General features: G+C 45.0%; 1 protein-coding gene across 1 annotated transcript in view; it reads left to right on the top strand.

The window, feature by feature from the left end:
• Pex14 (peroxisomal biogenesis factor 14) overlaps nt 1-16,209 on the top strand; it is a 146,292-nt gene that overhangs the window by 49,478 nt on the left and 80,605 nt on the right. Inside the window, exon 3 of the mRNA XM_028893644.1 lies at nt 9,474-9,558. Within this exon, the coding sequence (XP_028749477.1) occupies nt 9,474-9,558 (85 nt within the window). The remainder of the gene's footprint in view (nt 1-9,473; nt 9,559-16,209) is intronic.

Genomic DNA, 16,209 nt, shown 5'->3' with positions numbered 1-16,209 from the left:
ACAAGGCTCCTTCCAACTTCCTCTGTGGGTAAGATGCAGTCCTGTGGCCAGCGTGGCTCTGGCATTTACTAGGCCTTTGTGGAATCTTTTTTTCCCCCCCAGACAAGATCTTACTGTGTAGCCCAGGCTGTCCTGGAACTCACGCATGCGCCTGCCTCTGCCCGAACCCAAGTGCTGGGACTATAGGCGAGTGCTGCCACAAGCTGCTGCTGCTGCTGCAGCCTCTTCCTCAGCACTGCTACCACCTACTCCTGATATGTGTGTTTCTTAATAGCTGGGCTTGTTAATAACAGAATGTTCAGGATGTCTAGGGGAAGGTTGCTGAATGGTTCCCAACCCTGAGAACTGTTACTGTGTGTGACAGGCTTCCTTGCTGAGCTGAAAATTTCTAAATTGAAGTTCATTAGAAGAGCTGCTTGAGGATTTTTTTTATTATTATTATTAAATTTGTGCCTTCATACTAAAGAAATCTCCCCATGACACAGGTCCGACACTTGTGCCGTCCTTACTTCAGTACATCTTCCTCATGGGCATCAGAGGTCCCTCTGTGCTGGACATTTTGCATGGGACTCTTACTTAGGAAGATGTCTATAGACATGGGACTTGTGTTAGGGGCCCTATTATTAGATGTATGACCTGGTCATGAACTTGTTTCATGTGGATATGAGGCACATCTGATGCCTGCCACCTCACTTACTGCTAGAGTTGGTTCCAGTGGAGAACCCATTTCTGCTCAATATGTAGGCCTGTGTGTCTGCTGAAAAGCATAACTTCCCTCCAAGAGGAGTTGCTCATCTCCCACTATTTGAATAGTACATTTCATTTTTACCTGTCATTTTACCATCAATTTGAAAGTTCCTAAGCCTGCCAGCTTACTCTGTTATGAATCATGCTTCTGGAAGTCATACTTCTGCTTTTCCCCTTTGGGCCATGAAATTCTCTAGAGTAACAGCAGGAACTAGGACTTGGTGGTCTTGTGTTAGCCATGGGTCTGCTTCTTGGTAGATGTGAAGATGATCTTTAGCTACCCAAATTTGTCACTTCTCATTCTTGCTATCTTTAATTAACTAACTAGTTAATTAATTAATTCATTTACTGTGTATGAGTGTTCTACCTGCATGCTTGTCTGTGTACCACTTGTGTGTCTGGTGCCTGCAGATGCCAAAAGAGTGTTGGAACCCCTGGAGATGGAGTTCAGAAAGCTGTGAACCACTCTGGGTGCTGGGAATTTAATCCCGGTCCTCCATTAGGTCTTTTCCCCTATTAGATAGTTGTCAGAGGTGCTAGTTAATGACTTCTCAAAAGTATTTAGTTCATGCAGACATTTCAGCACATGCCTGTAATCCCAGCTTCCTGGGAGGATGAAAGAGGAAGGTTGTGAGTTCTGGGCCTGCTTAGGCTACATAGCCAAACAAAACAAAACAAAAACCATTTTATTTTTGTGCCTCGTGTGATGGTAGACAAAGGTTCCTGGTGAGAGTGTCTCTTCCTTGGTACCCATGAGCCTGTTGTGCCCTGTGATCAGAAGGGAGTGCTCTGCCTGCCACCTGCTAGTCATTTATTCTGTGTCTAGATCCCAGTAATGACTTAATGCTCAAGGTTGCCACTCTCAGGGATACAACCTTTCTTCGGCCCCATCATGATTATACCACAGCTTAGCCATGCATGACAAGAGAGGACTTTGGTCCAGGCTTCAGAAGAAGTGGGAGCTGAAGCAGTTCTCTGTCTGCCAAGCACCCGAGCTCCAGAGCTCCCCAAGTGGAGCGCTACAATTTAGCCAGCAACAGAGAGAAAGAACCTAGGTACTACAGGGAAGGTCCTAGGCACTGTCTGTCTGCTACATATTTTTAGTGTTGGAGTCACCAGCCACCGTCACCGTGTGAGCTCATGGTTCTTCTAAGGAGGTCTTGGACACTGAGTCATGACATTCCTTTGGAGTGATTCAACTCAACAGCTTGACACCTTCATTAATTTTACAACACCAAGCCTAGGTGCTTTCTGCTTCCTCTTTTAACAGTGCAGGGAGTTAGAGGAATATTGAAATTGTAAGAGTGGGGCACTGGGAGAAGAACAGTCAAGGAGCTATTGAGAAATGCTGTGATGGTCTTTGAGCTCCTCACTCTTCTTGTTGCTTCCCAGGACCAAGTGCTCAACTCTGGCGACTCAACTCTGGCACATAGACCTTTCATTTCTGTTGCTGGTGTGCTAGCTAGCCGCACCTCCGGCTCACAGCCAGCTCTTTGCCTTCTCTGCTGAGGTCACTGCTACCGTGATCCGTGTATAATGGCATTTCCCTCCTCTTTTCAGTATGGAGGCTATTACAGTTTCTTCTCTAAACAGGACTTCAAACAATCTGCTGCCAGTTGGATTTCAAAGCCTAGGGAAAGGCAAATGTCATCCTTTTTTTCTTCCCTCTTTGGGTAACTGCTTTGTTGGCTGCATCAAAAATTAGAGGGTTGCTGTGGAAATTCAGGTGGGGATGTGTGGGGACAAGGCATTTAAATTTGCTTTTCTTTCCGCCTAAAGGAGAAAATCCTTTTCCTTCTCAACCTTTCCTAAAAAGGAACTTTGATCTTCTCAGCCCAGAGGCTGGGGTTTTCATTTCCTCTATAGCGAGTTTGTGTATTTCCCTCCTTCTGTGTGAGGACGGTGCTCAGTGGCTCACTGCAGCATCTGCAGCCTGCCTGGCTCCGCATCCATGCTCCAGCTCCTTCTGTGCCTTAAGTTGGCCCAGAGTCCTCTGCTGAGCAGAAAACCCTCTTCAAAGTCACTCTGTCCCTAAGACCACTGTTGCTGGGTACTGAGCAGTGTGAGGCAGTTTAAGACGAGGTTACCACCACATGCGTCTCTGGGAGAACTACTCCCATAAAACAACAAAACAGTGTCATTCTGGTGAGTCGCTCATGCAGTATTTTTAACTAGGGCCAAGAAAAAATGTAGATGACAGAGATATTTCACTTTGAAAGGTAGTTTTTGCCCATGTGAAGTTGCCACTTTTCATAGAGGCTTTTACTTCATATATCAATGTTTTAAGAGAGACGAGGGTCAATAATGCATGCTTCGAATTCCCTAAATACAGATTTACGCAATAGCCCCTAAAATATATTGTACTGTATCATGTCAACTCTTCTGCACCTCTGCCAGCGGTTTTTTATTTCTTTAATGTGAAAAACAAAAGGACCAAGGAGAATAAAACAAAGGAAGTCAGGGCTCACAAGCACAATCACTGCAGGGGGAAGGACAGTGACCACAACAAGGAAATTCCAATCCAGAGAGAGACTTCTTCCTTTAACCCTTTGAGCACCGGGGTACGTGATCGGTCATCCCTCCTAGGTACAGAGCTAGCTAAGTTCACTTCACTGTCTTTAGTTTGTGAACTTCTGGGATTTGTGGACACTTTGTCTTCGCCATTCCCCACTTACTATAAATTAAATGGAAGTGTGTGCACCCATGCTTGTGTGCTAATATGTAGATAAATGGACTAAAAAGTACCTCTCAATTTTGTAGCCCTCAGAGAAGGGGAACGAATATTAAAGAAAAAAAAAAAAACAACCAAAACCCTGTCACTGTCATCTGTTCATTTTTAATGAGCAATTTTTTAAATAAAAGAGGAAAATGAATAGGTGTTGAACCAGCCCGTGATATGTAAATGCCAACTAGTAATTACCTAAAACCTCAATTTTCATTCTGTTTCATCTTGCAAAACATTTCATTTTCCCTGAGTGAAAACACTTAATTTGGGCTGTGTGAGTTAGCCAAGCGGCCACCTCTGGCCTGCGCCACCACTGGCTCCGGCTAGGGGGCACTTTGGCTCTGTGCTTGGGTTCCTGACTGCATGTCCACCTCAAGGTTATTCCCCTCTTGCCATTCCAGTGGTTTTGCTCTGAGTGTGCTGTGGCGCCCCTCCCCCTCCCCCTAGTCTGGTTTCGGGGAGCCTGTTCCTCCTTGTCCTTGCAGCAAACCATATTGAATTTTGGCTGACCGAGCCTTCCTCTGCATATTAACTTTCCCTCCTGTACCTGGCCGTGAGACCCTTAGCTTTTGTGCATTGAATTTCACGCCTGGGTAACAGCTTTCTGGAAGCTCCCTTTCTTCCTTTGAGCTTTGGACTGTGTGTTGTTTCTATTTTTTTGTTTATCGATGCTGTTCTTGATTCTGGCCATTGAAGTTCCCACATATTTGCTCTCGTGGTACACTTCCTCTCCGTTCCAACATTTCCTTTCTTTTTGCAGGCTCATAGGTTTTTCATCTGTTTTAACTTATTAAGGTCTGTCACCTTTTGGATGTGTTCCTGCAGTGTCTTGGAATGTGGCTTGTGGTTGCCCCTGCTTCCTTCCCTCCCTAGCCTGTGCCCTACCTAGAAAGAGAGTGCAGAATTGAGAAAGAACTGAGAGCTTGACACTGAACTGTAGACCAGAGAGGAATCTGGGTGCAGCAAACCAGAATTCTGTTGTCCTAGGACCCTGGATCCGAGTGTGCTCTGTCTGGAGTCTCAAGGCACACAGCCTCTTTAGTGAGATATATGGGTTCATAATTAGCCCGTTGCATTTTTTCACGAGTGCTAGCATCAGCGTTCTGCGATGTGTTTCTCTGATTAACAGCTGCTTTGCAACTATTTCCTTGTGCCACCGATGACCATATTTGTCAAGGAACTCCTGACAGAGTACTGATTTCTTACTAAAATGCAACATTTCTGCTTCACGAGGGCTCTCTCTTCAGCATTGCCTGGCTTTTAAAGTCAGCCCTTGTTAAAACTCAAGCTGGCTTTGGTCTAGTGCCTGTTAACAGGATTCTGGGTGTCTGCTTTAGAGCTGGAGTGGGGAGCCTTTCACAGGCAATTTCATCTTGTGAGCAGTGCGGGAGCGACGGGGCACTGGAGTGGGGTTTCCGGCCTGTGTCTGGTCACTTCTCCTGCCCTCTGGGTGCTCCTCCCTGGTTTAAAAAGGACGTGGCTTTGGTTGTTAAGGTCATTCATTTTTGAATATTTTTAATATTTTAAACTGGCTAATGAATGCTCACATTTTAGGAGATAGATGTGTACGTAGTACACAGGAAGGCTGGAATTGGTGACATTCCAAATAAGTGTCACCAGAGACAGTGCATCAGGGTTTACATGTCAGGTGCAAAGTGCCTAAGACTCCCTGAAACCCCAGGTTCATTATTAGGCAGGCTCTGTTCTCCCATCCCCTCAGACAGAAGGTAAGTGTGTGCTCTGTAGATCACAGTGTGTAGGGCTTTTGGAGGAGATCGGCAAACACATAGGAAGTGTCCTTCAGTGAAGCCAGTCAGGACCCTGGGTTTCTCCTGGTGGCCTTACTTATCCCACTCTGTGTGTTTAGCATGGAGTAGCAGATCACCCGGAATGCACTGTGCTCCCGTTCATTATGTAGTGACAGACCCTGGTCTCCCTGCTGTACAGAGCTTGCTCAGGTGGCCAGTTATCTTGAATCCAAAGGTATTTTACAGCTGAAGCCCTCCCCTACTTTCTCCCCAAGTCATGGTCAGGGACTCCAATGTAACCACTGTTCAAGACTGCAGAGAAGAGAATTTATCTTCTGCATTTTCTTCCTGTAGCTTTAAAGGGCTAAGCAGTGAAATTACAAACTTCCCTAAAATCATGGAGTTGATGGTTGGCAGAGTTGCTGTTTTGCTTGTTGGGACAGTTGGGGGAAATGAGAAACTTTGCTTCTGATTTTTTTTCTGAGTTCATCCTTAATTTTTAAAATCAAACTAGCTCCTGCTAATTCAGGGTACACTCATTAAGAACTCAGTCAGCCTAAGGTGAGGAGCGACTCCACAGCAAGTGGCCCAACAATGCATCAGGAGCTTTGCGCCAGAATTCTCCAGGGCTCGCTGCACTCCCACAACATGTGCAATAAAGTTCCCGTCTCCGGTTTACATCTTTGACATTGAGGCGGAAGATTTGGCCTGAATTTATGTAATTTAGTTGGGCACAAATATAACCCATGAATAGTCACATTCATCTTCTAATTAGAAAATCAAATGATAATACAGGATAGGCCGCAGGCACCCCATCGTTGGATCCAACAAAAGCGTGCTGTGTGTTGGACCTTTGCAGAGGGAAGTCAGTTGAATTGTTTCATGAAGTTAATGAAAAGTGTCCAACAATAGGCTGGTGAAAGGCACAAACTGAGCACCTTGGCAGTTTATTCAGTGGGCAAATCTTTGCATTATGGGTAAGGAGTTTTGGGACATCTTTTTACCATCAATGCATGAATCATAGGGCTATAAAATTCTAGATTGGACAAGTTCTTTATGCCCCCCCCCCTTCAATGTGCTGGTGTCTTGTGGGGAGGGAGGAGAAGAGTGAAGAGTGGCTGGAGAGATAATTAGTGAAAGGAGAAGAGAGGTTTTCGTGTGTTCACGCTTACACATAGCCGCTTATCTGGGTATCTTTCTTATTCAGCACATTATGTTGAGGCTATTAGTTTGGGTGCTTTATATTTTTGCATCTAGCGTAGTGATATCGATGCTGTTAAATATGTGATTTGCCTGTCGCCTGCATTTTAAGACAAAGATCAAGGGGAACATAAATGAGCCTCAAAAACACTTTATGTAGGTGTTTGGCAGTATTATTTTATATGACTTGAAATTAGTGAGTGGAAACTTTAAAAGAAATTGTTCATATTTTTGCAAGTTTGAAGTGTGCCGGGACTTTGTCAAATTCCCGTTAAAATAAATACGTCAATTTCATCTCCCTTCCAAATTCATTTATCTTGCTTTTTTAAAAGGTGTTTTCTACTTTACCTGATGTTTAAATTGGATTCGCTCGTTTATGCTGTTCTTTGCTATATCCCCCACGTTTTTCTTAAATGAATTACTAATGACAGAGCACTCCATCATTCCCTCTCTGCAGCCACTTTAAGGAAAGCATGGTGATCTAAACCTTTTAACCTATTAAAGATGATTTTTCCCAATTGAATCAGACCCACCACAGGTGTAATAACTAATCATTTAAACTACACCTGCTATTATGTATTTTTAAGCCATTATGCGTGTTGGATAGATGATAATTCATGTTTATTGCATTGTCCGATGGATCCGTTTTGCCTACACTAGGCTGATTAATGTATTTAAAGAAATAAGAGATGCAATTTTTAAAAAAAAAAAATTGATGGAATGCGCCAAGCACTGCATTGAGTGCACCATTAAACCCATCAGAACTTTGCTCTCTGACCAGAAATGCATATACCAAGGACTGTATTAAAAGAGCAAGGTGAAACCTGGGCATTTTAGTGGTGTGGTTCTGTCTTCTTTCTCTGTCATGGGGAATTTTGGAAGGATGCGGGAAGGCTTTCTCTTTGTATGGGTGAATGATAGGAGCTGTGTGGTCCACATCTCGTGCCCAAGACCTGTTCATCCACATTTCCTGTGACACCTGGTACACACAGCACAGCCAGAAGCTGCCGCATGATACCAGTACTGTCATTTTCTAACATGTAGAAGGTGTATGGTTTTCGCAAGGTGAACACAGTTATACCTGAGCCATCTGAGCAATGCGGATTGGTGGTGACCCTTGAGGGCCTGTGATGTGTGCCTATCCCTTCTCTTTCTGGAGCATAGCACACCCCGCAACTTTCCTCTTTCCATCCTCCTCCTCTCTTTCCACCCCCCTTTCTTGTGTGTCTCCTTTGGACTTCCATCTCTTTTGCTCATTCCCATTTTTCTTTTTTTCTTGTTTCTCCTTTCTGCCCTTCCTCGATACTCCTCCCTCGCAGTCTTTTCATCATAACATTGTAGAGGTTTGTTAGACTTTTCTTTTTTTTTTTTTTCCAGTGTAACCTGAGGTGATCTAGTTGAGATGGAAGTATCAGTTTGGGGGTTCTGCAAGCTCCCACATTGAATTTTCATTAGCCTAGAACTGTGGTTGCCCTGCAGTTTGAGATGGTAGTCAGAGCAGTTTGCAGTGTTGGGGGGATCATCCCCCACAGGGGGATGGCTCTTGAGAGCAATAGTATCTCTGGAGGGACAGGTCCAGTTCTGGAGGGTCAGGGTGCTGAGCCTGACCTTTAAGGAGGAGCCCAGGGAAAGCCTCCCACTGAGGGTTTATTGGGAGAATGAGTCGTTTCCCTGGCTGTCTTCCTCTTTTCCTCTCTCTTCCTAATCTGCCTTCATTTCTTTTTGTTCCTGAGAACTCTGGTCTCAGGAGGTGATGTGCAACCTGAACATCACTCATAGTTACAGCACTTGTTGTTTGAATCTTGGCTCAGGGTTGCCCTTAATTTAGGATCACAGAAACATCCTTACTTCTGGCCCCTGAGAGTGAACTGCATTAGCCTTAACCTTAACAGGAGACCATGCTTTGCTTTTGGTTTTGATGAGGTGAATAGTGCCAGTCATTCTAAACAGCCCTCTTTCCTCCTGGAGCAGCTTGGCACTTCCTGTCCTGTAGGACCCTGTTTGCTGTGGATAGCAGTCAGGCAGCATAAACGCACGCCTTGCATGTGCCGAGTGTGGGGGTTGATGCCTCTTCCATCCCCTGTTTGACTTATTTGTATATATGAAGATTTCATCAAATAATATTCATACCAGAGGTTGGGGAATAGTCTGTCAATTTGTTGACTTGTAGCCAGGGAATCCCGAACTTTGCCCTTCAAAGGCTCATCAGAATTCAGCTTCACCGAACTGGGGGGACCAGTGTGGCCAGTCATGTGTTTGTCTGCTTTACAAACCCCTTCAACTCCAGTACTTTGCTAGGTACTAGATAGGGAGCATCACCTCTCCCTGCCATTCCTTACTGTGTAGTTGGGAAGGCAGCCTGAACATGAGAAGACAGTATAATTATGTCTTCAATTATATGGTACACATCACAGCCCTGAAGAACTAAAGAGAATAGGAAGACCGGAAAGGCTTTGCTGATTTAGGGAAAGCTCTGAGGAGTCAGAACAGGCTCTATAAGGGTCGGTCTCTGTCTCTCTCTCTCTCTCTCTCTCTCTCTCTCTCTCTCTCTCTCTCTCTCTCTCTCTCTCTCCCTCTCTCCCTAGTGTGTGTGTGTGTGTGTGTGTGTGTGTGTGTGTGTGTGTGTGTGTGTGTGTGTGTGTGTGTGTGTATGCTCCTGCGCATGCACAAAAAAGTGTGTTTGGTGTGTTGTATAGTATGTAGACAGGTAGAGATGGGAAAGGGAAGCCTCCCAGAATGAGAGTATGCATGGTACAGGGATAGTAGCTGAGTGTGGCTGAAGCAGCAGCTTGAACCAGGAAGGCAGGAGAAGTTCAGTGCAGGTCCGAAAAGCTAAACCAAGGAGGCGCCACTTGTTCCTCTCCGAAATGGGAAGCCAGTGAAGACGGGGAATCCTAGTCTTCTATTTAGGTGGGTTTCTAGTTAAAGAAGTTGCTTGCTATATATTTGATCCCAACAGTATCCTTTTGTCTGTGGCCCTGGGAACTCAAAATTTCTGGCCTTGAAATTCAGATTACTGAAGTTTACTCTCTCTGTTTTATCTCCCCCACCAGATTGCCACAGCAGTGAAGTTCCTACAGAATTCTCGAGTCCGGCAGAGCCCACTTGCAACCAGGAGAGCATTTCTTAAGAAGAAAGGTACAGGTTTCCTTGCAGTGTAGAGTGGTCTGTAGAAAGGACCAGGGCTGGGGCAGTGGAAATCATAGCTAGAGACAGGTGCTGAATACATCAAGGGTCGCCATGGCTGTCCACGTGTGTGGGTGGGACATAGTGGTGAGGTGGCCACCCCTCAGTGGGATGCACATTTCTTTACTCACAGTGGAGCAGAGAAATAACAGGATTTGAACAATTAAGCAGCAGATATGAGGCCAAGAGCATCATGGTACAGTCAGCATTCAGTAGCAGAACTGGCCCATTGAATAAAACTGGAGGACTCCTGCTTTCTGGTCAGTCTGTTAGTGACCTGACCACAAATGACCTGCTTGGGCTAGGAGAGGTCAACTGCTTCAGTGCAACTACAGAGAAGCAGACAATAAGGGAACGAGGTGCAGAAACACAGCAGAAGGATTTCCAGATTATTGAAGTGGTAAATTCCTGATTTTTATGGTATTTCTGTAGGCCGGGATAAAATGGATCCTGATAAGTTCAGTATTGTTGAAGCAGATAGAACTTATTCTGGTTCTCTTGTGTATTTGGTTTTTTGTAAAGCAAAAACAACTACCAACCAAAAAGAAGGCGGACTTTTATTCTTAGGATGTTTACTTTTCTAGAGATCTAGGAAGCTACTTAAAGAGCTTTACATAACACTGGGGGTGGGGGTGGTCGTGGTGTTCTTCACTCCAAAACTATTTTTTGTTTAAAAGCTAGAATGTTGGCCTCAAAATTCTGGTGATTCCGTCTTTTTTTTTTTTTTTTTTTTTTTTTTTTTTTTTTAAACTGGGATGGATGATGGGATGTTTTCATGGCATTTCTAAGCACATCTGTGGTATCCAGAAGTGCTGCTTAGGGACCAAAACAGTGTTCTAGCCACTGACAGGGCCCCACTCACAGGGTTTGGGCACAGTAGGCCCAAACATTTTACCCACAGCAGCTACTTAGCAGCAGACCCATGGCAAGGTCCCCATGAAGGAGTTGCATGCTTTCTAGCTGCATGGTACTCACCCCCATCATTAGGAGATTATTAAAATTTGGAGTGTGTTGGCTGGCCTCTCTACTCCACAAGCATCATGCCATAAAAGAGATTTTCCTTGAAATATGTGTACCTATAGGGAGTAATTAATCATAAAAGCTTGGGGATTTCAGCTCTCTCATCAAAGCATTGAAGCAGGGGAAAGCTGAGCCTAAAAGCTGAGCTGATTACCCGGGGTAACCTGAGACAAAATCTATGGTTGCTGAGAGATCCTTAGCCCAGTACATTGTGCAGTATTATAACTGTCTGATCTTCTCCTCTACCGACAATGACCAGTTAGTCCTCATTTTCTCTCAAACGCAGCTGGGTTAGAATTTCATTTGCAGAAGGTATTTAGAGCAATTTAGAGACAAATGTCTCTGGTGTTTGCTCGGCACTTCCCCACCGCAGGCTTTGCTGAGCAGTTTTAGTATCAGGAGCTCCATCTAATCTGTTTAATTTTAATAAATCCCTGACTGGGAGAGGGAGAGAGAGAGAGAGCGAGAGGGAGAAACTCTGGACCAAATAATACTTCTTTTGAGTCACTTGGCTCATAACCACTATAGAGGGGGAGCTGATTTATGCAATTATTATTTGTTGTTCTTTAAAAAAAAAGAAAAAAGGAAAAAGAAAAGAAGAAAGAAAGAAGAAAGGAAAACATCCAGCTGATTGATTAATCAGTTCACCCAGGAATGAGCATCGACTCTATATCATACCCTGATCTTTCCACTGGAAATTCACTGAGAACAGAAAAGACAAAAACTCTGTCCTCACAGAACTTCTGCTCCAACAGGGTGGGGGACAGGACATGAACAAATGGAACAGTGAAGTCCATGGTGTGTCAGGTGACAGGTGCCAGGGCTGGAGGGGGATGCCATTTTAAAGGCTGTGGGATGTCTCTGAGGGGCGATGTATGCACAGAGCTGTGAAAGAGATGAGCGTTGTTGGTCGAGTGGACTCCTGATTCAGGTTAGTCTTTAGAAATTTCGGTGTTGGGAACCCAAGGAGGCTCCCTAGCCCTTCTTGTTCTAAAGAGAACCACACTGGTTTACCCTGTACTTAAGCCTGGAATCACTGAAGCTAATCACCCATCTCCATTAGCCTCTAAAATGCTCCTTCAGTCGGTAATTATCCATTTCCGAGGTGAATCCCAATAGGGTAAGTTCTGGCAGACCTTTTCTGGGCAAAGAATTCCAAGGTTTGATCGGTGTCTGGGGAAGAAAAGCCCCTTCGTGGATTTAAACTTCACTTCTAAAATTCTTGATATTCATTGGGTCAGGCTTATACAACCAGGATGCTTGGCACCGTCCATGATGAGGATGGGCAAGGGGCATCTACCCTGTCCCTCACGGTAGCTGTGGAAGGAAGAGGATTGGTACCTTGCTCTAGGTCTGCTCTATGCAGGGCCGAGGTGGGGATTGGGGCGCTGGCTTTGGGAGAGCTCTCAGCTCTGCAGCCTCGGCTCTTCCTTGCATGTCACTTCGGGGAATTGCAGTGGAGCACTGACTTGAATTATAATCTGACTTGCTTTTTTTTTTTTTCCTTAATAAACATCTCTTTCCTGAAAAAGCAAATCCAATTTTGTTTTTCTTTTAATATTATTTAATATTTAATATAGAAATTGAGGTCCCTGTAGTACATGTCAGTTCAGTGGAAAATGAGGGTTACTTTAGGCATCCGCCGCCGCCGCTGAGTTTGTTTTATTGTGAAAACACAGCCCCAAGCAGGGGCTGCATTGTGCCTCTGTTACTGACAGGTTAAGTGCTGAGCTCTCTGATGGGGGTGGGGAGTGGGCTGAAGTGAGATAGCATTGGTCTACAAGGGTCTGTCTTCTTTGGTTTGTTGTTGTTGTTTGTTTTGTGATCTCTTTTAGATGCTTTAAAGTTGGAATATAGAGTCATTAATGAGAAACATGAAGTTATTAGAATCATTTATCATTTTCTTTGAAGTTTGTATTGCCATTTTATGTAATTTACAGCAATTCTTCCTATTATCAGGATTTTTTTTTTTTTTGATGAAAGAGAAAAGCAGCTGTTCACCTTCAGAATATTAGAATGAATGTTTTCGTATAGTGTCCAGCTTCTTGATTCTGCAGATGGACACAGCTATGGTAGAGTCAGCCACACACGACAGTAGTTGGACTGTGTGAGGTTGAAGCCCTCACAGAGCTGGGCTATATATAGAGGCTTTTCTTGCCAGGCAGGCAGTGGGCCTCTCAGCAGGCTGCAGCCCAGGAGGCCGAGTAGTCAGTCTAGAAACAGCAGTAGCAGCAGTCCTGAGACTTGGAGGTTTGGAGAACATTGTCCATGGGCTGCTGTCGATTTGATACCACAAAATATAGTATAGGAGGCAAGGCACTTCCCAGCATGCTCTGCAGGCTGAGTACAGGTTGGGCCGATGAGATGCCTGTGCTTGGGAGGCTGAAGGCAGATGAGGTGGAGGAGGGATGAGGAATTGTCAGCTGAGTGCCCTGGCGGAGCTCTCAGAATCAGCGGAGGCTTTTCTGCAGAACCCTTTGGAGCCGGGAGGGTGGTACCCTCTCAAGTGTGTTAGCCAAGGGATTCTTCCTCACCTCTCCATGACTTTCTTCTCCTAAAAGGGGGAGCAGAGTGTACCCTTCTGTTTCTGGAAGCTCCCTCCTTGTGGAAATGAATTTGGGAAAGAAAGAATCCTGGTGGGCTCAACCTTGGTGGTGGGGTGGAGGTGAAGGGCTTCTCTCACTGGAGTCCTCTAAGGGGGGAGTAAATTCTTGCACAGATTTCAATTTAACTCTCTTTTATTACTTTTCTTTTTTATCATTTACGTCCATTTCATGAGGTAGTTTGCATGTCCTTGAATGGAATCTTGTTACCATGAAAGCTTTTTTAGCATTGATTTCATAACAGTCTTAATTTAATAGCTCCGTCATTACTGAGAAGCTCTGGGAGTGGGCCTGACTTTCCAGGTCACTGACCTTTTAATTACAAACCTTGTTCTGATGGCCAGGTTATCGACTGGACAGCTCCCAGCTTGTGCCCCAGGATGCAAACGAAAATAACTGTTTCCTCCCCCATCTCTAGGAAAAAAAGTAACCTCTTGTGTTTCTAAAATTAATTTTCTCCTCCAGCTTTACTTTATAATTAATTCTTTAATGTGTCTTAGTGAAACCAGAAGTCTTTTTTATAGAGCTTTTGCTCCTGGAGCTGGGGTCCAGCAGATAGCTTAGGGGCAGGGGGTGGACATCTTGCCAGCACCACCCCTTGCTTGACTGCAACTGAGCTGGAAGGAGTAGTGTTGGCCCCTCCGTGAGGGGCCGGCTGGCCCTTCTGAGTCTTTATTCATGAGACATGGGTTATGGCGTGAAGATTTAGAGTCATCCCAGTGTTTGCTGGTGGACTTGAACCTGGTACATCACAGACATTTTTAAAGCCGCCCCTGCTGAGTTACTCATACCCTCCTTGCTTGCTTGCTTCTTTCCTTTCTTCCTCATTGTTTTTGTACTGGGATCAGATCCACGGCCTTGGGCTTCCTAGACAAGTGCTTTGCTGCTGAGCCCCATTTGCAGCCCCCGTGAATGTGAGTGTTTTTTCTTACTGTTGTTACCTGTTAGCCTTACATGACTGGGGGACTAAGTACCCCTAACTGATAAGCTCTGCTGTCACAGACTTGATATGAAGAGTGGTCTAGGTTCTCTGTCACAGACTGTTGGTGATGGAAAAACAGGACAGCGGACAGTGGACTAGCAATCCTAGTTTGCCCTGCCACTCTTGTTTCCACTAAATTTCCTGTGTAGTGATAGCCCCTCTGCCCTGGGCAAATAGTAAAAGCTTTCCTTGGGAGTGTGAGGCAGTGAGAAAGACAAAGAGCTGGAGGAAAACAGCAAAGTGTGAGGAGGCCGTTCACTATTGGCCCACAAGTCAGCTTGCAGGGGATGGCACCTTCCTCCCACCTCCTGCTATTTTTACCCTGGGCTCTGCCCCTCAGGGGGCTGTTGCACAAAGCTGCTGGGAGTGGAGGCTGCACCCTGCAGGTGAGTGAGGAGCCGGCCGGAGCAGACAGGACTGTGTGGCACTGTGTGCTTGTTCCTGAGGATGATTGAGCATCTCCATCCATCTGTTGTGCATGGACTCTCTTCCCTCCCTGCCAGTCTTGCATCTGCATATCCGTCACCTGCTGCTCTGGACCAGCCTATTCATCATGCTGACTGGTTTCTCCCCATCAATTTTCCTGCTCCCCTTGTTATCCAAACTTGTCTTGAACTCCGAAGATTTTTCTCAGCATCCAGGAGAGGTTTATAGCGGCAGAAACAGCTTTAGTGCTGGGAGCAGACATGCTGTGTTGTCCCATTTGGAGGGCCCATAGCATTCACTGCCCCAGAAGCAGAGCTGTGTGGTTTCCTGTACAGAGGTGCTTATGTGTGTGTATGTGTGTGTGGGGGCGCTGAGGTACCTTGGGACTTGCCCAGGTACTCTTCTAAGAGGAGGAGGGCTCTTTTATAAACTCCATGCCTACACCAGTACTGCAAAGATAGAGTGACAGTATTGACATTGTCACACATCTTGTGTTGCTAAAATAAAATAAAAACATTGTTTGTTTGGGTTTTTTTGTTTGTTTGTTTTTTCGAGACAGGGTTTCTCTGTAGCCCTGGCAGTCCTGGAACTCACTCTGCAAACCAGGCTGGCCTTGAACTCATAGAGATTTGCCTGCCTCTGCCTCCCAAGTGCTAGGATTAAAAGTGTGCACCTCCATGGCCCAGCTTTATTTTTTTTTTTTTCTTCTTGGAATATTAAAAACTTAGTCAGAGTTGGCAAGATGGCTCTGAGTAAAGGTGCTTGCTGTGTAGGCCTGGTGACCTGAATTTAATCTCTGGAACTCATGTAAAGGTAGAAGGAGAGAGCTGACTCCACAGAGCTATCCTCTGACCTCCGCGCGCGCATCAAGGTTGAGAAGGATATGCCATGAAGAGTGAGTCTTCTTCCTGCTGGTCCCTTTGCTCTGGCCTGCTTCCTTCCTGGAGAATGCTGGGGACTCTGGTGTCCTGAGGTGACCCAGCATGAAAGAAAGTGCCTCAGCACCTCTCCCCCCCAGAAACGTGTGGCCCCTGGCCTTTAACCTGGCTGTAGATCTTGGCAGTGAGAAGCAGACAGGTTGCCTCACTCTTTTCTCTGGTTGCGTAGTATTGCATTGTGTGCATGCATCCTACTTTGTAAACTACCAGGCCCAGTTTGTATTTTGGCCTTTTTATTTTGTCTTTTGCTATTTCAAACAATGCCCTAGTAAATATTGTTGCTTACACATTGTTGACCATCTGTCAGTTTGCTAACATGCTAAAATTAAGAGAATTTTTACATGTGATGAGCAGGCTAACAGGATATTTTTCTTGCTTAAAATGTCTAAGTTTTATAAGAAATTAGACAAAATGATTTTCTAGTAGAAACATACATATAACTGTACCTAGAAATTATTATTATTATTTTGTAACAATGTCTTACTGCGTAGCTTAGGCTGGCCTAGAATTCTCTTTATAGCCCAGGCTAGCTATTCATGATTTTTCTACCTTTACCAAGTGCTGGGATCACAGGTATGAGGGTACCACTCTACCTGGTATAAAGAAATTATTAAGAGCTGGGTGATAATGGCCT

Source organism: Peromyscus leucopus, chromosome 2, assembly GCF_004664715.2.
Source record: "Peromyscus leucopus breed LL Stock chromosome 2, UCI_PerLeu_2.1, whole genome shotgun sequence".
Lineage (NCBI taxonomy): Eukaryota > Metazoa > Chordata > Mammalia > Rodentia > Cricetidae > Peromyscus > Peromyscus leucopus.
The sequence above is the reverse complement of the archived record's forward strand: the minus strand, read 5'-3'. Positions and strand labels throughout refer to the sequence as shown.